Here is a 25,691-nt window from a genome sequence, read left to right as displayed (position 1 = left end):
CCTACAAGCTCACAACGCCTCGCGCTGTGAGCTTGTAGATCGGCTATTTTCGGCAAAGAGGTTACATATCTGATAACAAAATTGACATGAATCCAAAATACACTGATGATTGTGCTGTCAAACGATGAAACTATATGCCCTGCTTCATCTCTCAGCTAAGGGGTCCTTGGCCTGAAAATGTTGAAGACCCCAGCTTTAGAGTACTTAGAAACGCGCTATATAAATTCCAGATATAATAATAATTATTATTAGGGCCCGAGCACACACATAGTGTGAGGACCCTATTGTAATCGCAATGTTTATTCTTATTCTTATTCTCCGCAAAGAATCGCATTTTTGAGGCGCTAAATGAACTCCAAAAGTTGCGCAACTTTGCACGCACATCACAAGTGGCGAAAAATTTCGTATTCTAAAATTCACAAAAGGGGGCGTGGCCTAATGGCGCAACAGTGCCCCCTAGAAAGTTTCAACGGCGCAGCCCCACTATTCATTTAATTAATTGTATTAACCACATTAAACCTGGTGTCGCCAGGCAGCCCAGCCCAGAGCTTCTCCAACCGTAACGTTTCACCTGTCTGTCTGTCTCTCTCTCTCCCTCCCCCCCCGGCTTCGTCAGGTGCAGCAGGTGCAGGTGTTCGCCGACGTCCAGTGCACGGTGAACCTGGTGGGCAGTGGCGACGCCTACCTGAGCCAGCAGGGCTCCGTAGCGGGCGGCGGTGCCCAGAAGGGCCCCGTGGGGGGCCCCCAAGGCGGCACCCAGAACAGCCAGGCTCAGCAGAAGAGTCTCCTCCAACAGCTGCTCACCGAGTGATGCCACCAACCGACCCGCCCGACCCCCAGTCCACCCCACCGCTCCACCTTCCTCCTCCTCCTCTTCTTCCTCGCCATTCTTCTTCTAGCTACTGCTACCGCTCCGTCATCATCGGGAGGAGGGGATTGGCCGCCGCTCCAGACCCCACAGGAGGGTCTTTCTATCGCACATTTGGATTTGGGACGGAAGGAAGGACAGACGCACGCACGCACGGACGGACGGACGGACGGACGGACGGACGGACGGAAGACGGGCTCCAACAGGCCCTGGCTGTGGAGTGGCGTCGTGCAGCCTAAAACTACTACAGGCGAACTTAAACACGGGGAGTCAGAAGCAATGGCAGCAGTGCGTTGTTTTCTTTTTCTTTTTTTGTTCGCTGTTTTTTTTTTGTTTTTCAAACCCACCTGTCTGTCTAGAATCTGTCCGACGACCTGTCTTTGTCTGCCTCAGCCTATCAAAGAAGACAGTGTTGTCTCGCTGCTCATTCCTGGTTACCTACCTATCTTCTTCTTCCTCTGCTTCTTGACTCCGTCGCCCCTGACGACAACGCCAACCCCCGAGAAAGAGAATCGACCGCGCAAAACGTCGTCCAAGATTCATCAAAGTCGCCGTCGTCCTTGTTGTTGGGATCCGGGACCGGAACCGTTCGTTCGTTCCACACCGGCCTTTCAAAGCAGCCGTGCATCATGGGAGCACATACAGCTGAGCCCAGTTGGGTTTTTATTTTAATTTTTCGGTTTGGTTTTTATTTTGTTTTTGTTTTTCTGTGCGTGGGAGCGTCGTAGAGAGAGTATGGTTGCCTTTTTTTTGTTGTTTTTTTCTACTTCCTCCTCTCTCTCTCTCTCTCTCTGCAATGTTGGAATATAACGATTCAGACCTGTGTGGCATTGTGGGATAGAAGCTCAGTTTCAGCTGGATCTGTGACTGACTGTCTCTCTCTCTCTCTCTCTCTCTCTCTCTCTCTCTCTCTTTCTCTCTGTTTTGTTCTTTCTTTCTCTCCACGCTGCAGTGCCTGATGGAAGTTGTAGTTTTCCCCCAAGCTCGACTTCTACTTATTCTATTTTGGGATTTTTTATTTTTTTTAAATCTTTTTTCGGGAATGATTATTTTGTTTCATTTCGTTTTATTTTTTTTAATTTTTCAAATGTTCTGTTCTCACCACCATCATCATTATCATCTTCAACAACAACAACACCATCATCATCATCAACATCATCATCGGAACAAGCTTGGTGTAAAACAGACAGGATGGATGGATGGATGGATGGATGGACAGCTGGATGGATGGACAGATGGATGGATGGGAGACAGACCGGATGCTGCTCAGTTTGGAACTTGTGTACCTCTCTGCTGGGAGGAGTTTTTTTTTCCAGAGTTATAAAAAAAAGAAATAGACTGTTATGATTATTAAAACTGTCTGTCCTTCACATTTTGACCCTTCACCTCAGCAGCTGTGAATATAGAGAGAGCCCTGTCTCTCCTCTCTCCCCCCCTCCCCCCTCTCTTTCTCTCGTTCCAACTTCCTGGCTCCTGGCCTATCAGTGTTGTTTGCCATGTGCATCATGCAAGGCGGGTAGTATTGTACAGCACCGAAGGACAAAGATTTTTCTAACTAGCTTTTCCTCTTCAAAAAAAATGTTTGTTGAATGATGTCTCACAGCAAGAAAAAAACTCAAAACTATATAATATATAGTGTGATTCAAATCCAGGTTTCTTTTTTAAAATTCAAGAGTTGAGATCTGATCCAAATAATCTTAGCTCCGGTTATGTTTTCTTTTGTTTTAAATTTCTTGTTTAAAACATCGACGTTTTGGCATCATGATGTATAACGAATTGTTGTTGTGGAGGATGAAATTATTCCATCTTCTAAAATGTGAAGAAAAAAAATCAAAAAATCTGAGTTTGATTTTTGAAATAGCTAGGTCACCCCCCCCCCCCCCCCCCCCTCACGGGCCCCACCGCCAAATCGAATTAACTGCAAAAGAAATGGGGAACGGGGTCGTTCGTCGCACAACATACAGCTTCAACAAAGGAATTCTGAGAGAACAAACAGGTGTTGTAAACGATAAACTGATATTTTTCCATCAAAGTGGCGTTGGTTCGCTGAACTATCCTTCATGGTCACCTTAGTTATGCCCCCCTCCCTCATTTAATCTTCTTCAACCACTTAAACCACATATACTTACCTGACCGGGGTCCGGCTCTATAATAGGTCAGCTCCTTTCGACAATAGCCAATCTACACGTTGTGAGTTTGTAGATCGGCTATTTTTGGCGAATGTTTGCCCCACAATAGGGACGCTATAGGGTTCAATTAATTAAAGAACATACTTTGTATAAAATGATATGAGAGGAAATCCATTACCTTTTGGATACTTTAGTCTTAAGCCTAGTTCAGACTCATTCAGACCACTGCGATGTCTCTCTATAATGTTTTAAAACCGTTTTGTCACGCCACAAATCATAGGTCTGAATTAGGCTTCACAGACCATTTATAACGCTGCACCTTGTACAAATCATACGTCATAATTATAATCACAACAACATGTTCAAGTCCACAGTAAAATCATCAGTGTTAATTTAAGTCAGAGTGGAATTTTATCATTTCAACTTAGAGTTGAAAGTGTAAATTGTATTAAAAAAAACTTAAAGGAGTTACATTTTAGAGCAGCACTGTATCGCCACTTTATGGCGAAACATCGCCATAGATACTTAGTTTAGACAGAGCCCAACCCAATTAAACTCGGCTCTAAAAGTGGATTATGCATCAGCCCTTAACACCTTGACGTCCGAAATAGAATGGTGGTTGGTAGATTAGCCGTGACATTTCTATTATTGTATTGTGATCTGAGACATAATATTATGTTTATAAACATGACCCCGCAGCCCCTCCATCTTGAACAGCGCCGCTGTTTTTTCTTTTTTTTTTTCCCCCAGGCCATTAACTCACCATGATTTTCTCGATTTCCGTTGGGATAGAATGGGGGTTTTGGCCGATCGTCGATGTCCCCGTGCGTTTCGCGTGCGCGATCCTTTCACGTAAATGTCCCCGCAAATAGTCCATGTGTGACTGAAGAACAGAACTGAAAAGTTTCGCTAGCATAGCCCCAAGCATGGCTGCAGGAGGAGCTCGAGTGTGTAGACAGTAAACGGATGGGTGGAAGGTGCCTTGGAGAAGGAGAGGCGCTGACGTCACCTCTGCTTCATGCACGGTCTGCATGAGCTATCAGTGCACGAGTGGTGACTAGGGAAGGTTAGACGATCGCCGATTTTCGGATCAAAAGCTTTTATTCCGGTTTTAAAGACAAAGTCCGGGAATGTACGACGTGGCTGAGAGTCCCTGGGGGGATGTGCGATATAGTACGGTTTTAACATTAAGGGGCTCCCCTTGGCTTAGAAGGTGTTAATCTGATATTTATCTTATCAAATGAATGCTAAACTTATATTTGTGATTAATTTAGCATTTGTTTTAAGAAAATCGACTTTCTACCAATTACGTTATGATATATGAAAACAATATTTGTTTAACACAACATTGTAGATTGGCAAATTGTTTCTACCTAATAGAAAGGATGTGAGACTTACTTAATAAAATAGTTATTTGACCCCCTAGGGGTCCTGGATCGCCTGTTGAAGACCCCCTGCTCTAAAGTTCTCAAAAGGAATTCATGCAGACCAGAAGCAAGGACGAGACGTATCCAAAATCAACGAGTGGAATATAAAAAATAAAGGCCCAGAATTATATTATTGAGCTGAAGTGTACAAAATAAATAAACACTGAGGATTTTATTGTTTAGAGCTTTTAGTCATAGAAGTTCCCAAAAACAAATACTGTTGATGTTTTTACCATTGTTAAATAAAAAAACAAGTTCATGGGGTGATCCTGAAGAAAAGAAAAGTGATAGTCTCAAACGACATCGCTTTTCACGTCACCTCCAAAAATGGGTTTCAGCAGGACATCCCAGACCGTGCCCCGGTAAATAATTGAGGCCTTTTAAGATTTCAGACCCCTCTTTTTTACCCCTCCACATGTCATACCCCAGTGCTATCACTCCACTTGACCACACACTAATTTCCCCATTGAGTGCTTCTATGACTACTGTTCCCCAGTCAGACACTGTGTCCCCTCGGCAACAACACACCTTAACACGCAAAATAAAATGTGTGAATTATGTTATACACATTATAAGTAAAATAAGTAAAAGGAATACAAACCCCTGACCAGACCTTGGTTTTTTGCGAAGTAGGCTATTGTTGCATTTGCAACGGGCCCCCCACTCCCAAATGAATATACTGTACACTAATATTTTGATGCATATGAAAAGATGAAATGTTAGTTTTGTTTTGTTTTTTTGGTTTGATTGTTTCTTTCTTTGGTATCTACTGATACGGGGCTCACATTATACCGTAAGGCTTTAGTAGCTAGATCTAGCTACTTTAGTAGCTAGATCTAGCTACATTTAGTAGCTAGATCTCCATCCAAGTATTTTATGCAAATTACAGAATACTGCATTACAACGGCTGAATGGAAATGGAACATTTCCTCGATCTTCCTTAAACAGTAATTCAACTCACTTGTGGTGGCGAGTCTATAAGCGATGAATGGATGCAAACAAAGGCACCTGTTTATTGCTGTAAGACCAGTACTAGTCAACCCTTTGAAGGACAATTTCTTATTTTATTTTATTTTTTCTGACAGAGATGTTCTCCAATGTAGCGAAGTTTGAAAAGTAGACTGGCGAAAATGGATGGAAACATAGCTATGGATGGAATGATTGGCGGTTCAGTCCATGTTGGGTCTGTTTGAACCAAGGTATTTCACAAAGTGTGCAACTTCACCCTGCAGATACAGGGTGGTCAACATCCTGCCTGCTAAGCCCCCTTACCTTAGGAAATATACCAGCCAACTCCTCAACTGTTGTGTGATTCGAGAACCACTTTGTGTACAGGGGCGTGTGTGTGCGTGCGTGTCTGTCTGTGTGTGTTTGTGTGTGCGTGCACGTGTGTGTGTGTGCGCGCGCATGTGCGTGCACTTTGTACCCAAACAGTGGCCCATGAACAGTCCACCCCCAACTTGCTTTGCAATTTGACCCTTAAAAAGCAGGAATCCTCTTTTTTCATGCAGTTCCTTAACAACTCAAGAAGATCCATTGGTAACGCTATACCGATCATCGCTGATGTCAGTTTTAAGGTCATTTGAGTGTTGCATTGCAGTTGCACTTATTTTTATATAACTCCTTTTGTACATATTTATGATTAGAGAAATGTCAATATATATATAATCAATAGTTGAGACGTTAGAGCACCTTTTTCATTACCTCAGTATGCTATTAATTGTACCCTCATAACGGACGGAATTAAGAGCTCTTTCTGATCTTTGATCCTCGCTGAAAGAGCTGTGTGACGTTTAATTTATACTCCCATCGTACAACGACGTTGCTCGCTGAAAACGGCTGTTCTTACAAGCTCACAACACGGCGTCTTACGACAAAGTATAAATGAGGCCTCCAGGGTCAGATGGTCCTGCGCCACTGTTTGGTCTGTTTGTAAATATATATCGACACCTCATAAAAGACACGGAAGCAATGCGAAAAAGGACAGAATGTATTTTGGAAGGACACTTTTCAGCGTAGGCCTGTGTGTGTATGTTTATCTACTCTAACCGATGATTCCGCCTCACTCACTCACTTAAGTGTTATTTTTTTATTTTGTTGGTTTTGAAAAGACGAGTTGTTTCTTTTCATGCATATTGTAAGATACCCTCCCTCGACCTCCCCCTCTTCACCGTTGGAATAGGCATTCCTGTGTATATATATATGTATATATATATATATAGTCGCCTGTAACAACCCTGTTAAAACGCAGATGTTCAGCAACTCTTCGTCAGAACTGATCGTGTGATGAATACATGCCAAATACAAAAACGATGCACATGTAACCATTTAGACGTTATTTTTATGCAAGAGCCGGTAGTTGGCGAAGACAGTTCCTCCTCACTACAGTTAACAGGTACAAGAATAAATATTTTTTAACATTGGTTCAAGATGTTACCATAATGTATATAACAGACAAATGTGAATATGTATTTGTTCAGAATCGACAAAAAAGAAAAAGAAAAACGTAGTGCTCCAAGTTTGTGGTAAAATAACTACTTGCCTCCATGTTTTATTTTTTTTTTTCTATTTTATTTTTTTTATTTTATGTTCTATTTCTCTGATGTATGTATGTATATGACTATCAGCGAGTGTGTATGTGTGTATGTGATTAATACTGTATATCTGGCGTTCTCTCTAGGATGGAAAACTCTCGAAGATGTCCTTGTTTTTTTTCTCCTCTCGTTCTTTCTACTTTCTCGACCCTGCACAGCCAAACTGTGGGTGTTCAGTTCTCTTTAACTCTTTAAATGCCAGAGAATGGTTTTGTTTTGTTTTTTGTTTTTTAGTTTTTTTTTGTAAGCGACGACTGCTGAATGTGATTTTACTGAGAGAGAAGCAGTGTGGACTGGCTTTTTGTACGGGTTAATTTAAAACAAACAGACAGAAAAAAGGCCATATTATTTAATTTTCTCTGTTGTCAAAAGAAAAAAGGAAAAAAAAAAAGTTTAAAAGCAGATCTTGGGAGAGTGGAGCCTTGGTTTTCTGGAGAAGCATTGCCTGGCTGGGGGCTTTCTGTTTTATTTTTTTAATTTTTATTTCTTTTCACACTGACTGATGTAGCCTTTTTTTTTTTTGCATTTGTCAAAAGTAAATGACCAAAGCTTCAGTATGTTTGTAGATCATATGCAAGCCTCATCATCATTGGATAAGACGACATGTAGCGGCCCTTTAAGTTGTATTTGAAAGACTTCATGGTACCCGATCCCCAAATTTCCCAGATATAGCTTAGTAATCACATAATTGAGTCTATGCGTTGATGCTGTGCATTTGTATGTCCTAAATACTTTAGTCTCGTAACCTCCCCTGACAAGTGGCCTATCAACAATATCATATTGTATTACATAGTCGATCCCAAAGTTGGCTTCATTTAGATATCCCCCTCCCCGTTGCCAGTCGCTCCCGTAGTGAAACACAAAACCGCTCCTTTGAGCCCAAAGTGGCATCAGTATTTGCAGGAAGAAAAACCTTGCAACAGCTAGCTATGCACCTTACTAAAAAATAAGCATTTCTTCACATGGATTTGGTTCAGTAAATCCCAGGTCTTGAATCAAAAATCAGTAACTTAGTAGTGGAGTTAGTTGTAGTTAGTAGTGGAGTTAGTTGTAGTTAGTTGTTACCTTTTAGTTTTTACAAAATCATAAAATAAAAAATACTCCCGGAGATGGGATCGTCCATTTCCCCCATCATTGACTTTAGATTTGGGTTCTTGATCATCTTTTGACTTCTCTCAACTATCAATCTCACATGAAAATTATTGTGGAAAAGGTTTGTTTCTTTTCATTAGGTGAATACTTTTTACCAAATTTAAGGTGCCTCCTGTATATATGTTCTGCTCCTTTACTGTTTAATGATAATGACCTTGTTAACAAGGACTTTCTTATCTTTATAGAAAAAAGAAAAAACAAGTTTACTGTATTTTACATGACTTTTTTACATATGTACAATATTAATCAGAATTATTCCAGGAATTTGCAAATACAATCTAGTTTTGCACTTTATATTGAATTTACTGGAGGAAAGAGGCCATCAGAAGTCTACTGTTTGAATCGGATCACAATTTGGAGAAGGAGAAAAGATGTCCCCTGAATGTACACAGAGAGTAAACTAGACAGTTGTGTTGCTTTCATGAGAAGTCCTTGAGTTGTCAGGGTCTTCTTGCTAAGAACGTGGTTGTAAGGGATATCGTACATTTAAGATGATGATTGAGAATTAGTACATGCTTTAACTTCTATGTAATGAAATGATCTCTCCCTCTTTCTCTTGTCTCTCTCTGAGTCTCTCTCGTCTCTTTCTGTCTCTCAGCTGATTCTCAGTATAAAAACTATGCCTATCTCCGTCAGGTGACCTCCACGTCTCCTCCCCCCCTCCTTGTTTAGTAATACACTAAGCTTCACCTTCAAGTGCAACAGAAACTCCAAGCTCAAATCTGTGTGAAGACTTAACACTGAAGGTGAAAAGCAGGGCACAAACTTGGCTGTCGACGACCGGCTGGGTTTGATGTTAGCCCATGTCTGCCTTGTCCACAGGTAGTGACATCGCCTGACGCCAAACCACAGCCAATAGCAGATCAACAATTCAGTAACCCTGCTTTTCAGCATTAGATGTCAGAATTCTCTTTAGATTTGGGTTTAGTTGTACTTTTAGTGTCCTGCAGCTTTAGCGATTGAACATTCCTACTTAGTACTTAGCTCTACTTTGAATGGCCCACGCTCCACTCTGTTCCGTCTATGACCACTAGGTCTCTGCCATCTGTCTCCTCTTCCATTGCCCTCAGCGTGTTTCCCCTTCGACTAAGGTGGACGCTCACTCGGATCTGTCTTGACTAGTCGAGGCTGTGCTTCTGCTATCTAACAACACATCGTGCACTGATTGGAAATGACAACACGCTAACCTGGTTGTCATCTCACTCTGTCATTATCATGTGCTGCCTATTGTTAAATATACAGCTGCACCAATACCAGTCTGAAGTGTTAATTCTGTGTAATGGGTGAAATACGCAGAATTAAGTGACTTCTAGCACGATGGCTATTTGAAGATTCAACAGCAAATATACATGGGGATGTCGTAGTTTGATTGGCAGTTGAATAAAATTTGGTTTATTTCCCTCTAAAACCGTATTTCTCAACTGCAATCTTGGGGAACCCAAACATTTGTCGTGATATGCTTTGATGGAATTGGAAAACAAGTATTCTCGTGTAAATTGATCTATTGGTTCCTTAACTGTACGGTCATTGACAAATATGGGTCCCGCTACAAAGCCAGTTGAGAACTACTGAAGCACTTCTAAATTTGTCGTCAGATTGGCATTTGCAAATTAATTTAAAGGAAATTAATTCAGCCGTGGTATAGGTGCGCTGTGTTTGCATAGGCCTATACATGTTTAGTAGTAGGCCTAATCCCCACTCATTCCTAAAGCAGGTATTTTAACTCTTCCCAACTCTTCTGTGTGTGACTTACTGGAGCAATCGGGTCGCTGATCCAATATTTGTCAAGTATTTTTATGTGCTGCCTTATTGGAACTGAGGGTTGGATGTGGTATAGTGATGATGATGATAAAGAAGGCTTATTACAGTTATCTCACCCCTCTTGTTGTTTTAGGGTTGGGCAATTTATGCTTCCTCTGGAGAGCTCGAGAGATAAAAAAAAAAAAAAAGACCAAGGTTCCACTTTCTCCCCTGTACAAATTAATATAAATAAATATATATTATACATTTTACTCGTTTTTGTCCAGTTTTGTATATTACACTTTGTAAAGTTTGTTTTTAAAGAGGCACCAATTTGGAGCAGCTATAAACGGGACAATATGAATGATGTTCATGTGGGAGACTTTTATGCATGTTATGTTCTCTCTCCCTCTCTTCTCTCGCTCTTTCTCTCTCTCTGTCTGTCTCTCCGTCTCTCGCCTCTGTTCAGGTGTGTTGGATCTTAGGAATGTCGTAGACAATCAGTCTCAGGCCGGGTCCAGTCCCTGCAGGGAACGAGAGCCCTGTAGGCTGATAAAAAACAAAACACAAAACTCTTTTTGTTTGCTGGTTAAAAGAAACAAACTTTATTTTTTCTTTTCTTTTCATTTCTTTTCTTTTTTTTGCATCTACTGAATAAGTCATTTGTCCATATTTTGGAGGTATGTTCATTCATATGTACGTGGCTGCTCAAACTGGGATTAGTTTTTAAAAGTTTACACACACTTCTCCGACTACACTCAAAAACACTGACACCTCGTGCATTTGGTCCCTCTGCTTTTTTTTCCAAGGTGAGGATGCTGACCTTGAAGAAATGATGCTTTGACTAACAAATCTATAACATCCATGAATGTGAGAATGCAACACATTGCAATAAAAGCACCATTTAAAACAGGATGCATCGTCTTTGTGGATTATTATTTTCTTGGTTTATTCTGATGCACACACATCTAATTAAATCATGATATTCACTGCATTATTTGAGTTATTCCAGTGTGTTTGTATCATTTTACAGAATGATGGGGTCCCATTATGTTCACCACTAAAAATGAATTTGAATGCACACAAAATATGTTAAATTATGATAATAGATAAATAAAACAAATCAGTCATGCATAAAGATTGCATTAAATGTGTATTTAGCTCTAATGTGTTACTGGGGTCAGGGAAACACATTGATATGAGAAACTGATGTGTGCTTGCTTTAATAAAATACATAACTGGTTTTCTATATGAATATATTTGATGTTAATTAGATAAGTGAAAGTAGCCTACTATAGACCAGTAAGACTCCCTAATCGGGAGATAAGCGACCGTCAGGTCGCAGCGTGATTTTAGGCCGAAATGTGTAGGAGCAGTGTCCAAAAATGTGTTTGAAAAAATCGGCCTGATGGTGGAGCTATATGGGACAGATCCATGTTGATCATGAGTGTAGACATACTGTGTACCGATTTGTGTGATTTTAGGGCAAAAATTGTAGGAGCAGTGTCCAAAAATGTATTTTGCAAGAATCGGCCTCATGGTGGCGCTAGAAGAGGGGCATGTGAGAATTGATGGGTGGAGGTTGTGGTTTGGCAGGCAAGGAGTGTGTGTGCAAAATTTGGCATGGATCGGGGCAACGGTTGCGGAGATATGAGCAGGGCAAAAGTGTGACGTGTGACTGACAGACTGACAGACGGACAGCTGGTCGAGGTTTTGACAGTAACTGCGACCTCACCTGACGGTTGCAATAATGGAACATGCAATCATACTCATACACACTAGAGGGCGACATGACACAACGTCGTCGCATAGCGTCGTCGTCACTGCTACAAGTACAACCTGATATATAATTCGTTGTACGATGGAGTCGCGCGCCAACAATAGCCGATCTACAAGCCCACGGGGGCGTCGCTTCGCTATGCGCCACGGGCTTGTAGATCGCCTATTTTCGGCACAACACGCGTCACTACCCGTCTCGTCCAATCAGCGAGCTCCGTGTAATCACCACCACGCACTCGGGTTCAAGAGATGGGATTCATGGCTCTTTGAAGTGAGCCGGATCTCTGGGATCCGTTCCTTTCAAAGAGCCGTTCAAAAGACTGGCTCAAATCACTTCAACCCTATATAGGCCTATACATTTGAAAATAGCCGATCTACAAGCTCAGTGAGCTTGTAGATCTGCTATTTTCAAATGATTTTTCTACATTTTGTTCATCTGAAAACTTGTGCAATGGGACGTTCTGCATGTATTTTAAGTACATTTTGATACCAATACTTTTTTACTTTTACTCGACGAACATTTTACTTTTACTTGTAACAGTATTTCTACATTGAAGTGTGTTGATATACTTTTAATCAAAGACAAAGTGTCAATACTTTGATTAAAAGTATCAAATCAATCAGTATCAATGTTGATTGATATTTTAATCAACATTGATTAAAAGTCAGTATTACATTGACTTTTAATCAATGTAAAGAATTGAAAATAAAAAATAAAAAGGAACGGCTCCCTACTGCAAACCGAATCCCATCGTTCATTTCAAAGAGCCGTTCGATCGACTCGATTCGTTTGCCACCGTCCCACCTCTTGCCTCGGGTTCAGGGTTCAGGGGTGAAGGGTCGCTGCTGGCTTGGATGAATGAAGATGGCAGCCGTAGTGTCGAGATGGAACCTGGCAGCAGCGAAGCTAAAAGGCTCAAACCTTAAAGTAGATTAGCCTCGGCTCGTTATGAATGCGTCACAACTTTACTACAGCAGAGAGTGACATGCGGCTCTGCTGCGACTTCTAACCCGCAGTTACCCGCTACCCTTTGACTCTCAGTCGGTACCGAGGAGGAGGAGGAGGAGGCGGTGGGGAAGGAAGGGACGGGACGGACTGTGCTTAGGCAGCATCATGGCGCTGGTCTACGAGCTGGTGTGGCGGGTGCTGCACGTCCTCCTCCACCTCCACAGGACCGCAGTCACTTGGTTCCGACTGCGGCTGAGGAACTGGAACGCGCGGCCGTGGTGGCAGCGGGCCGTGGCGGCTCTCCTGGCGCCCGTCGCGCTCGCCGGCTTCCCGGACCACTACAAGAAACTCACCCCGGTCCCGGCGGCGGCCGGCGGCGGCGGGGCCCCGGCGGGGAAGCAGCAGCGCTCGGCGGCGGGCGGCGGCCAACGCCGCGCCGCGCTGCGGTGCACCGCCGACGGCGGAGCTCTGGAGAAGCTGCCGCTGCACCTCGGCTTGTTGATCGCCGAGGAGGAGCTGAGCTACACGGACATCGCCAACCTCGTGGTCTGGTGCATGGCCGTGGGTATATCGTATGTCAGTGTGTACGATAGCCAAGGTGAGCGTTATTACGGTTTTATAATGTATGTTTGTATTAAATTCATATGGAATACACTAGTAATAAACCCCTCCTGGCCCCATCCTCCTGCAAGATCATGTGCTCCAGCTTCTGTTTTTCTGGAAAGCAGCAGCTGTTGTTCTTGTTACAAAAGTGGTCTTGCACTCAAAATAGCTCTAACATCTATGTTTATCTACGTTTCTAAATTGATAACTTCAATCATGGCTTTGCTCTCAGACCATACACAGTACAGTACAGTCTTCTGTGGTGTTAACTCTGAGATTGTCATTTGCAATGGAACCATTTCCCCCTTGGGATAATTAAGGTATCTATCTATCTAACCAAAATGGTCCATTTGCATTTTCCACACTGTCAGTTATACAGTTATATACAGTCAGTTATACTATAAATTAACTCTGCTCTGGGAATTTTACTGTGTCTCTGCTTCCTAGCCCAGGGTCTACGTGTACAATTATGGCGTTCATGTCTAACATTCCCACTGACTGACACTGGCTAAAGTTATACCTCTGATGTTATACCTATTTGGCAACTCGGCACTGTATATTGAAATACCCTGTGTCAGCATGACCCATTCACCCAATTCACAGTGATTTACTGCAAATAGATTTCCTCACAAATATCTGGAAAATCACAGCTGCATGTTGGATGCTGCCAAGAACAACCGTTTCTTCTCCGCAGCTTTCAAAGTAAAGCTTTATCACTTTTCTAAAAGTATAGCTTTATTTCATTGCTTTTGTTGCACAATCTTATGGACCATATCCAGACACCAACATTTTGATTCTTGAAAACTACCAATTTTTCCCTTATTTACAAATCGCATCATGGTTTATCTTAACTATTGTTGTTTCAGGCTGTATTTGACATTGACATTTCTCCAGTTCAAGGCTACACACACATTGACTCTGTCTGGGACATTTCAGTTACATGCTAGTAGTTGTTCATTTTCCCATATATGCATAAGCTTAGACTTGTGCTAATGTTTGTGGAACTGGGCCCATATTTCTCACAGCGATTAGTCAGCAATATACAGCTACAGATAAAACAATAGACCTGATTTGCCTGATTTTATTTGAACCACATCTTAGAATCACAATCACACTAGACACTGTTTTTAAACGGGTTAGAGATCCTAGGCCACATCAGGGCATTCGTTTCTATTTTCTTCCTCTCTCACACTCACAACCTAAACCACTTCATTGGCATGACTAGTAAACTTAACCTAAGTAAAATACATTTACCAAAATGGTTATCTATCAGATGGTAAAATGGAACACATTAGATGAGAGAAGCGAGTTTGATGAACAGGTGAAATGTGCCAGATCATCTTAAATTTAATGTTGGTATTGACATATTATACCGTATATGTTTTGCTGTTGGATGTCCTCGTTTGTACAAGTAGAATATCCGAAAATGCTTAATTCCAAATTTCCAATTCCAGTGAAGGAGAGGCAGGGGCTCTCATGGTTAAACCATCACTACACACACAACACCTGTAAAGATTTGTGACTGCAACTTGCACGGTCGTGATTCTATCGCGATGACAAATTATATTCTGTAGACCAAAATTGCACACAGAGACTGACTCACAGGCTGAAAACAATACCAGCTACACTATCTCTACTGGTAACAATACCAGACGATTAGATACTACTAGGATAATAATAATATAAGAAATTAAGAACTGATAATGTACTTTGCACTTTTACATATGCATGTACATGCATGGCCAACACTTTTACACAATACATAATGTTATTTTTGTTATGTTATTTCTTCTCTGGTTATATCTTTTTTAATACCTCTATCAATATTGTGATTTTGTTAGGATGACTATGGTATTGATGTAATACTGATATATGAGTCCCTAACCCAGATCCTCTCCAAACAGGACATAAAGTGAGTCAGTGTATTACTTTATTACCATAATCTCTCACAAAAACACACACCTAGATCCCAACAGTCTTCTCAACACGTTTTGCAGGAGAAACATAAACCGTAACTCTTTAGGGTTGTCATTCCCAATACCTGTTAACACCCATGAAGGAGTGTGGGCTTGACTCAGGGGGACCATGTGTTGCTTAGTGGTTATTACTGACCATCAATAATGGACAGGCTCCAGAGCTTCCTGGCTCAGTTCTTATCTTGATGCAAGTCCCTTCAGTCAGCTAAATGAATAGCTGTTAATATAAAAAAAACTCTCTCCTCTGCCAGGGGTTTTCCAGAAGAACAACTCTCGCCTCCTGGAGGAGATAGAGAGGCAACAACAGGACCTGTTGGGCCAGGAGGCTTCTAAATATAACATGCAGTTCCTCAGCAATGGGAATGACAAGCACCAGCACAAAGGTAATGGCATTTTGATTTTCACTTTTCTACATCTTTGTGGTGGGTCCCATGCATATTGTAACGTTTTGCAGACTGAATGGGGCAGTCCGCCTCCAACCGGGAGGCAAACCCCAGCCCCCCACACAGCAGACAAGGCAAGCAACCCGCAACGCCAAGAGAGCTAGCTCGCTTGGCATGGCGAGTTACGGCCCGGTCTCTAGCAGGGTCGTTACTATATTGTCAATGCAGTCAGCCATAGGATGGCACAGGACTTGGATCTGGGGTCCTCCAGCTTGAGGCTAGATTCTCTACTCACATACAACATACAACGCTGATGAAGGTGTAAACGCCAAACCGCGTTAGTTGTTGCTGGCTGCTCTGCAGCGTACCATGCCGACATTAATATGAAATAAAAAAGTGCCTTAAAAGGACTGTTCTGTGAGTGCTGGTGTTCTCTTTGAGAATGTTCTTGTAAAGTTAGATTCTCTACTCACTCAGAGAAGCTGAGCTCTGGCCACACAGTAGCTTACATTATGTCTATTGTATCCCATGTAACACATGTTGCATAATCATAGATGCTGCTTAGGGATGGTCCAGTACATTCTTGCGGTGCCAGCCACTCCGACTGGTTGCTGAGTTGAGGTTAGTGAGGGTATCCCATAGATTGTGATTGTCACAAAGTTCAAGTTCAGCTCTAAGTCCTGTGTCTATCTTGATGGACAATAATAATAATAATAAACATTATATGTATTGTATAGCACTTCTCAAAATCAGCTTTACAAAATCAGCTTTTTTAAAATACACATGTAGACAACATTATCAGAAGAGGCAGATGAAAACATGGTAAATCAATTAATGTTATGAGGATTGATCATTATCCTGAACTTTGGAATGATGAGCAGCAGAGGTCTGAGGAAAATACAAGCATCAACAACCTTTTTCAGATCAGGGATGGACAAAATATTTTCATAAACAGAGCTTTTTAGAAAATATTAGATTTAAGCCATGTTTCTCATGATAACAATTAGACTGAATATCCTTCTCCTTATTACAGACAGTCCTTTTTGTGTGGTAATTCTGTTTGTTGGTTTCCCAAAGGAGAAGGCTATTTTCATTCTGGAAGATGAAGGCTAACACATTTGAGTGCTAGAATAGAAATGTTACAATCAATCAAAATGCCTCACGAGGCATCATACTATAACCGAGCATGTTCTGTCCGGGAACTAAAATGGATGGAAATACAGTACAGCATCTCTTCTGCCATGTGTTGTGTCATTACTCATTCATTGCCCAACTGTTGCCACCCAATACCCACCAGACGAATCCAGAAAATGATATGTTGGAACAATGGGACAGAAACCCACCCCACAGTCCATATTGTCAGTGTCTCTACTTACACCCTCCAGACGTGAAAGGGACGTTTCTTTTCTCTCTGACGCTGCGTTGAGTGCGTTCTATGGTTGGCAACAATACCCTTTAGACTAGACCAGGTTAGACCTGAACATCTCGTTTCAGAGGAGGAAGACAGACTCCACAGTAGCTGCTGTATGACACCATCATGTCTGTGTGAAATAACTAATATGGAGAAGGGGTTCGGCTAAGGGAGAATTTGGTCAGCCAATAAGTGACTTGGAACTTGGAACGTGTCTCCTTACAGACCATCTGCTCAACACTGATAATGGAACAGCTCTACGGTCCCTCAGCTAGTGAACTTGCCAGACGATATACAGGCGGTATAGAGACTCTAGAGACCCTAGTGGGCAACATGCCTTGCAGTCTTTCCTTTGTTCCTCACTATTGGACTTCATCAGTAAGCCCAATAGTGGTTAAATATCCATGCATGTCAAGAAGGGAACGTGGCATAAAGTAAAACTACAGAAAACTGGGAAAAGTGATTTAGACTGGGTGACTCTGTGGCTTAAATAGTCAGCATTTGTCCCACATGGAGTTGGTTCTGCCCTGCTCGAAATAAATTGACTTTGAATTAATTTTCAAATTTCATTTTGTCTATTCAGGCTTCTGGGAACACCCTGGACAGTTTTCAAGTTACTAGATATTTGATGTTCATTTTATCAGATTTGGTTCCTAATACGTGTTTTATCAATTACTTTTTTCGTTTCTTTGGGAAAATGAAAATAATTATATACAATAAAATCTTTTATCAAATATCTAAATACTGAATCGATGAACTTAAAAACTGTCTCGGCTGTTCACAAAATCCCGAGTAGATGATAAATTTACCCAAATTCTTTTGAAAGGGAAACATCCCTTTAACTCTCTCACCATGGGTGCACCCATTTTACACAGATCACAACACACACACACACACACTTTCACGTGACTGAAGAAATTTAGCCTTATATTCCGATGCATCTTGGTAAAGGTTGATTCATCAGGTCTAGTCATAAAAGCTCCCAGTCATCAACAGTGTGTGACCGTGTCAGATGCTTGCCAGTCTAAAGTTCAACAGTGTGGGTGGGAATGTTTTTCTTCTGCAGTGTGTGCTCTTGTACTTCTATCCTTTTGAGGGCCCAATGAGGGGGAAATTGTGTTAAGTGAGGACATATTGCTGTCTCTCACCCTTCAAGGACCATTTTAGGGAGGGGTTGGGAGGGATTAAGGGACACATTAATTGGACAATAAATGTAGCCAGTGTGGATTTGGAAGGAATAAAGTTCAAGGTGTTTTATTTGATACATACAGATAACAATAAAGCTTGTAGCAGCTTTATCAGCGTGTGTGTATTTGTAAGCAGTTAAGTCAGCAATGACAGTCAAGCTGTGCTTATAAATACTGATAACGTTTTCAAAGACCAGGACCACTACACAGAATAGATATCGTCACGTTCTGGCCAAAACCTCGCATAAATCAGGGCTATTGAACACCCTTTACGTCCGTGTGTTGGTTAAAATAATATTGAACCAATGAAAAGTAGTAAAAAGCCCTTCGGTCAAAACCTCCTAACTCCACTTGAGCTCATTTTCCCCGAACATGAACATTTTGGAGTTAGGAGGTTTCGGCCCGACAGCAGAGATATAAGTAATGGTTGGACAGTGAATTCAGTATAGAGTTTCAATTCACTGACTGGACAGTTCATTAAATTCACTAATGGAACGTGAATTCAGTTCAGTAACGGATAGTCAGTGATTCGTCTCAAATGTGCCTCCTACAGCTTATCAGGCTGTTTGCATGGTGTGAGTGACTTGCTCCCCTTTAGTCATTTAGCTGTGTGTCATGCAAACTGTCTGAGCTAAAAGCAGAAAGTCTAAAAAGTAATGATGGGACGATTCGCGATATTATCGTTTATCATGATTAAAAAACACTCACGATAATCGTATCGTGGAGATTTAATTTATCGCAATATCGTCCTCCGTCATGCACTGGGATCAATTCACCTTTTATTTGCCGAGCTGCATATCCGTTACCACCTAAACCCACTATTGGTAAAAGGTACTTATAATATACGTACTTGATAGTCTTTTTTTCACTCTCTACCAAATCTCTTTGCCAAAAAATAGCCGATCTACAAGCTCACAATGTGTGGCGTTGCGACGCGTTGTGAGCTTGTAAATCTGCTATTTCTTGGGAAATGTTGCTTTGGTCACAATAATCGTGATATCAAATGACACTGTAAAAAGAAAAGCGAGGAATCAGTCTGGGTACATTGTAATGTGTGTGTGTGTGTGTGTGTTCCTCAGTGCTGTCCTGTGAGCCCGTAGTGAAGGTCCTGTCTCCAGCGGATGGGAAGCAGAGCATCGTAGCAGCAGCCCAGCAGCTGTGTCGCTCCGTGGAGCAGAAAGAGAGGAGCTCCAAAGACATCAACGTCTCCATGCTGGATGCACTACTAAGAGGTGGGCGTGGCAGGGCTCCAGACTAACTTCTTTTCACCACCATCCCAAAACAAATTTAACAGTTAAAAAAGTATTATATATTTATATATTCTTTTTTAGATTTGTTTTGGGCTTTTGTCTGCCTTTTATTGATCGTTTTTCAGTGAAGTTTGACAGGAAAGAGGGATAGGGAGATGGGGAGAGACACGCAGCAAAGGTCGCCCGGAACGGGACACGAACCTGCGACACGCTGACAGGCTACATTGAGCCAAAGTGCCTGGGCTGCTAGACCAGCAATCTGGGCCAATTATTATAGGGTTAAGTAAGGGATAATGAATGGCTCCGCGGTGAATGACGCTCCAGTTATCAGGCCGAAGGGATGTTATCTATCGTCATTCACCAAGGAGCCATTCACCAAGGAGCCGGCTACTAAATAAAATTAATAATTTGACTCAAAACTAAAAACAAAACAAAGTATTTCCTTGTTTACAGATGGCTAGAAGTGTTCCACAAGTGTTGCGCTGGGCGTCCTCCTAGTCCTAGCGCGACACGGTCGCCTTGGAAAACAAGGAAGTGCTGATTAGATAGAATCCATTTTCTGATACTATGTTGTCTATTTCTCGCTTAAAATAGTTTTAAAAACATTCTTGAGAGCAACGTTTAGTTGTAAATGTCGCTGTGTGTCTGTTTACATGGCTGACATGTTGGCTACAGCACAAGATTCACGCAGTGCAGCTTGACTGCAGCAGGTGCTTTGAGCCTTTGATTAGCAGCGGTCTGTTATAGAGCGGAGCGGTCTGTTATCGGAGAATATCAGACCTCTGATTTCAGCGATTGACCAATCAGAATCAAGCATTGAAACAAGCCGGGTAATAATAGTTAATAATTCTGGCCAAAGAGATTTATTGTAGAGGAATGACGTCGATGACCTCGGCCGGATCATACCAGAGACTATAAAAAAAAGACACAATCCGAATGCTATATATAGTCTGAAACAACCTCCCAAAATTGGAGTTACGGAAGCTTGCATTTCCATTCATGCTACGATTTCTGCTAAGCAGCAAGCTATAATATGCTTAGATGATTTTAATTTATATTGGGGTGACTGAAAAGACGAAACGGAAGTGGGGAGGAGGCTTCACTTCCGCTTTATCACTTACTCATGATCAGAGCCTCCGTGCTTTAGACTGCATGACGCAAGCATTTGAAAATTGTGGGAGGCAACAGTCTGGCCATGCGAGACTAATAAAAATGGGAACCAGTGCCTCCCTGCTCGGCACTCTGCGACAAGGGTTGGATTGGCGTTAAGTCATTATGATATACTAGCGTTATGTCCAGGGAGTCTACTTGTACATCATGACTGAGGGATGTACATGTAGGTATATTCAGCCACCTCACGCTAGCTCAGGGGTAGAGAAACCGTTATTAGAGCACGAAGGGTTCCCGAAGGGTTCCCAGTTCGAATCCGTGCTCCCCCTGAGTTAATGTCGAAGGGTCCTTGGGCAATACTCTGAACCCCACATTGCTCCTGGTGAGCTGGTTGGTGCCTTGCATGGTTTCCTCTGCCACCGGTGTATGAATGTGTGCGTGAATGGGTGAATGTAATGCACAATCTCTGTAAAGCGCTTTGGATAAAAAGCGCTATATAAATGCACCATTTACCATTTACCATTTACATAAACAAGAGCTCGGCTCCTGCCCTATGGGCCACATGGCTCTACAAGTAGAGAGCCTCCAACTGGAATCAGTATCTGCCGATACCGATATTCAAGATCATAGCGTCAAATCCCTAAATCCTTCTATTTATTGTGTTACGGTAGCAGCATTTATATATTTAATGATCCTTCTTACAAAACATTGACATTGTATATTAAGTGTAAATATTAGGAGATTGCAGGCTGTATCCTATTCAGCTTGTAGGAGTTGAAGCTGAGGTTACATTCAGTCCCACAGAGAAATATTGTGAAAATAGCTGATCTAGTTTGTAGATCAGCAAAGCCAATGGAGTTGAAGCCGATACCGATCAAAGCCGATGGAGGCATTATCGGCCGATCGTGATCACTCACTGATCAATCGGCACATCTCTATCTGCAAGGCTTACTTACTTTACTTGAGTACACAGACCCCTCGGGAACCCCGGTCAATGAAGTATACTGTATATGTGGTTATGTGGGAATTTCAACACAGTGAATCTCTATTAGGGGGCAAGCAATGCAATAACAAAGAAGTGACTTCTTCACATGATGTGTGCGGACGTCAATCATTTTGTCAAACAGTAGAAAGATATGTGACTCTGGGGATCCACATAGAAATTGCGCGGCTCCAGTGTGGATCTTGGTTGTACAGTACAGTACATAGTTTGGCGCTGATTGGTCCGGCAGTTTGTGAGATTCGCCCCAGACAGACACACTCACACACAGCCTCTTGCATGGACATAATGATACCTTTATTGCTTTGTAGTGCAGGCGTTTCGGGCAGTATTTTGTTGGAATCGTGCACTTTATGAAAGAAGCATGAAATTTGGCACACAGTTAGAACATGCCATATGGAACATTTTTGGCTATAGGGGCATCACAGATTTGTCTTGGGAAACTTGTGGGAGCCAATCAAAGTTGAGCTCTCATAGACTTTACTATAGAGTAAAATAATACAAAAAATAAATATGCTTTAAGTAGCATGTGATGGGTCAAACTAGGTGTTTTTCGGGATTCTGAATGCAAACATTTATTTTGCAGGAAAACCATTCCTTGGGCTGAAAACGGACCCCATATAAGTGATAAAAGTATGGTTTAGTGATGAGTCATCACTTTTCAACAGTTTTGTGGTGGCCGTTTCTCGGAAAGGAATGTTTTTCGTGCAAAACAAATGCTTGCATTAGATTCAGAATCCCGAAAAACACCTAGTTTGACCCCTCACATGCTACTTAAAGCATATTCTTTTTGTATTATTTTACTCTATAGTAAAGTCTATGAGAGCCCAACTTTGATTGGCTCCCACAAGTTTCCCAAGACAAATCTGCGATGCCCCTATAGCCAACAAATTTCCATATGGCATGTTCTAACTGTGTGCCAAATTTCATGCTTCTTTCATAAAGTGCACGATTTTTGCCTGAAACACTCCCACTATTGTCACATTGTAGTACTTTAACAGTATGCATGTACTAAAGAGCCTGATGACTAATGAGTCATTATGCTTCCTTTTCAGAGTCGAAGAATATTCCAGACCCAGAGCTGGTGGTGAAGTTTGGCTCAGTGGACAGCACACTGGGATACCTCCCCTGGCACATCAGACTCACTGAGTTCATGTAAGAAATAATCGTGTGTTTGTGTGAGAGCTTTTTTCGTGTGTTTGTGTGAGAGCTTTTTGCGCTTACGTCATAGCCATCCATTCCATACCCAAGTATGACATAAGGGCAAAGTGGCCTCCATGTGAATGGTCAGTGTGTCAATGTGCAGGGGAAGTAAGTTTCATTCTGACATGTGACCCAGTGCTGGGAGAGCTGGAGCAGTTGAAGTATATTTCCCCAAGGGCTCCCTCCTATGCTTAGTATGTGCACGTCCACGTTTGATAGTGGGTTAATGTGTATTGACTAGTGCTGTCCGAGTTAACTAAATTAATCTCAATTAACTCACCGTTATGTTAATCGCGATTAATTATTTTAATTGCAATTAATCGCATATTTACAAACATTGGCTACAATATCGGCTATATTGGCTACAAGGTCCATCCCTGTTGATGTAACAAAAAATACAATTTATAATTAAAGCATAAAGGTGGACACAACAGTAATCATTTAGCAGATCCTTATACCCATCAGCTGCAGTCTGTTTAATGCAATACCATTATGATTTATTCAGGTTTTTAATTGATTTCGAATAAAAGATTAACATACTTTCGCATAAATCCAGCAAATATTTCCACTCCCAAGTTAATAGGGCCACGAAATACTTGAAAGATATCCCTCTAAGTTACATTGTGACCTGATAAAAGCTGATGACTTATTTGCGATTAATCGCGCGATTAACTACATAAATCATGCGATTAATCACGATTAAAATATTTAATCGTTGGACACCACTAGTATTGACATTAAAAAGTATTAACTTTGAGGCTCTGCTTGTACAGTAATGTTTTAGTGCAGAAGTGTACTTTAATACTTTTTTACATTTTGACAGTAACATCGTTCTCATACTTCAGAATAATTTAAATATCGTCACAGTGGAATGAAAGACTCAATACATAATGATGTCATCAGCTATCAATGTAGGCGGAAAGAATGGATTTAATAGGAAACACTGTCCTAGATTTTAACTACTTAAGACCTATTTTATACTTTGTTATATGAAGGTGTTGCAATCTACAGGCTCACAATCATTGTCAGATTGTATATCTGCTATTATTTGTTTATTCATTTTGAATTCTTGCCCAAAATAGGGATGCTAGGTTGAAAAGTGGTTTTAAAAGACAGATGTTTCCATGTTGTAAGTTACTCGGTTACTTCAATATTGTAGTGGATAAAAGTCTTCCTTCTCTTCTCTCTCTCTGTTACAGTTCCCTGCCTTCACATATAGACGTGTCTTACAAGGACTTATTGGGTGCTCTGCAGAAGTTTGCATCGTGTGAGCAGCGGCTTGGCCAGTGATTAGGCTTGGGAATTGAGGAGGCTACATGTGTAACTGCCTGGCCACACCAAGGCTTGCCACATTGGAAATGTAGCTCCCTTACGCCAGGCACCGTCAGCTGCGTCCTGTGAAAGTGTGAAGGAACTCCATTTCCCATCATGCAATGGCCAAACAGGAAAAAGACCTATCTATGGGGCAAAGTGGTGTAAATACGTAAAAGCTTTGTATTGTCCTATCTCTGTCCCCTGTTGCTTACAACTAGATGGCCCCAACAATGTGTTTAATTCATAATGTTGAGTGATGAAGATGTTTGGATTTTAGATTGAGGCCAACGTTTGCTACCACTGAAAGATTGTTAAAGGCCTGAAACAGGAATACTGCATGTGGAGACTGCCTCTGGCCGCAATTCTTGTCCTTTCATCTTGGAAGACTCACAAAAGTTTCAAGGTTGGGAGGGAGGAGATGTTCCAAATATCTCTCTCTCTCTCTCTCTGTGTGATGAGGTCGTGAATTTGCACTCGAAACATGCATTCCGTCCAAAATCAAGCAACTTCAGCAATCACATTTTAACACATGTCGCTCTTATTTTGTTTTCTGTGTTTTTGCCTCCTGTCTGTCTGTGTATTTCTGTGAACAATCCACCAGGATGTCTTTGCAACCAATTGATGGAACCATTAAACTAGACTTTGGGCCGCAAGACAAAACAAGTCCCTGAGCTGGCGATACGGTAGAAGGACTTGGTTGTTGGACAATTTCACAGGACGTTGTATGAATTGTACAGTGGAGTTTCTTCTGGGACCCGAAGGTCAATCATGAGGGGTATGATACTATCATGGACAAAGAACAACTTCATTCATAGACATTGTTAATCATGACAATAAACGGTAAGTTTGGGGTCCCAGTGCAAAACCGGTGTGAGAAGCATTGATCTAAACCTTATGTCTGGATGTTGTTGATGATGTGTAATAAATAATGTGCGGATGTATTAAAGGTTATTCTTGCTCTATTACTGTCCTCATCATCTTCCTCATCCACCCACCTTACAGTGGAAGAAATATGTAACAAAAATAGGCTAATGTGTTCACTTCCGGCAGAAAGCGCGAAAATTTGCACCTAGGGGTATTTTTGTGCGCCGAATTCAAAAATTGACGGTCCCAAGCACTTTTCCCATGGGATCTGGTGGCTCTCATTCACTTCATTTTTCATATTCATACTAGGGAAAAAAGACCCCCCAAAAAAATCTTCTTTAAATAGCATGTGAGGGGTCTATCTAGGGGGTTTTCATGATTCTGAATCCATTGCAAGCATTTGTTTTGCACGAAAAACATTCTTTGGGCAAGAAATGGACCCTACACAACTGTGAAAAGTGATGACTCTTCACTAAACCATAGTTTTGTGGGGTCCATTTCTTGCCCAAGGAATGTTTTTGTGCAAAACAAATGCTTGGAATGGATTCAGAATCATGACAACTCCCTAGATAGACCCCTCACATGCTACTTAAAGAAGATTTTTGAGGGGTCTTTTTTTTCCTAACCCTAACCCTATGGTAAGTGAATTAGAGAAAAGTGAATTTCTTTTTGAATTCAGCGCACAAAAATACCCCAAATTTTCACGCTTTCTGCCGGAAGTGAACACCTTTTTCACATATTTCTCCCACTAT

General features: G+C 41.6%; 2 protein-coding genes across 2 annotated transcripts in view; both read left to right on the top strand.

Moving 5' to 3' along the window:
- The window catches only part of ncoa1 (nuclear receptor coactivator 1), a gene marked incomplete at its 3' end in the record, with an annotated part of 40,965 nt that extends 40,154 nt beyond the window's left edge, over positions 1 to 811 (top strand). The window contains exon 17 of the mRNA XM_080744266.1: positions 617 to 811. Coding sequence (XP_080600392.1) covers positions 617 to 811 — 195 coding nt within the window. The remainder of the gene's footprint in view (positions 1 to 616) is intronic.
- Positions 812 to 12,566: 11,755 nt separating this feature from the next.
- On the top strand, positions 12,567 to 25,037 carry nus1 (NUS1 dehydrodolichyl diphosphate synthase subunit). The gene is made up of 5 exons (XM_080744624.1): positions 12,567 to 13,236; positions 15,469 to 15,600; positions 19,278 to 19,430; positions 22,614 to 22,713; positions 23,961 to 25,037. The coding sequence occupies exons 1-5, from the start codon at positions 12,804 to 12,806 to the stop codon at positions 24,049 to 24,051; spliced, it is 909 nt and encodes a 302-aa protein (XP_080600750.1). The 5' UTR covers positions 12,567 to 12,803; the 3' UTR covers positions 24,052 to 25,037.
- The last annotated feature ends 654 nt before the right edge of the window (positions 25,038 to 25,691 follow it).

The sequence above is a fragment of the Nannobrachium achirus genome (genome assembly GCF_963921795.1).
Source record: "Nannobrachium achirus genome assembly, chromosome: 16".
Classification (NCBI taxonomy): Eukaryota; Metazoa; Chordata; class Actinopteri; order Myctophiformes; family Myctophidae; genus Nannobrachium; species Nannobrachium achirus.
The sequence above is the reverse complement of the archived record's forward strand: the minus strand, read 5'-3'. Positions and strand labels throughout refer to the sequence as shown.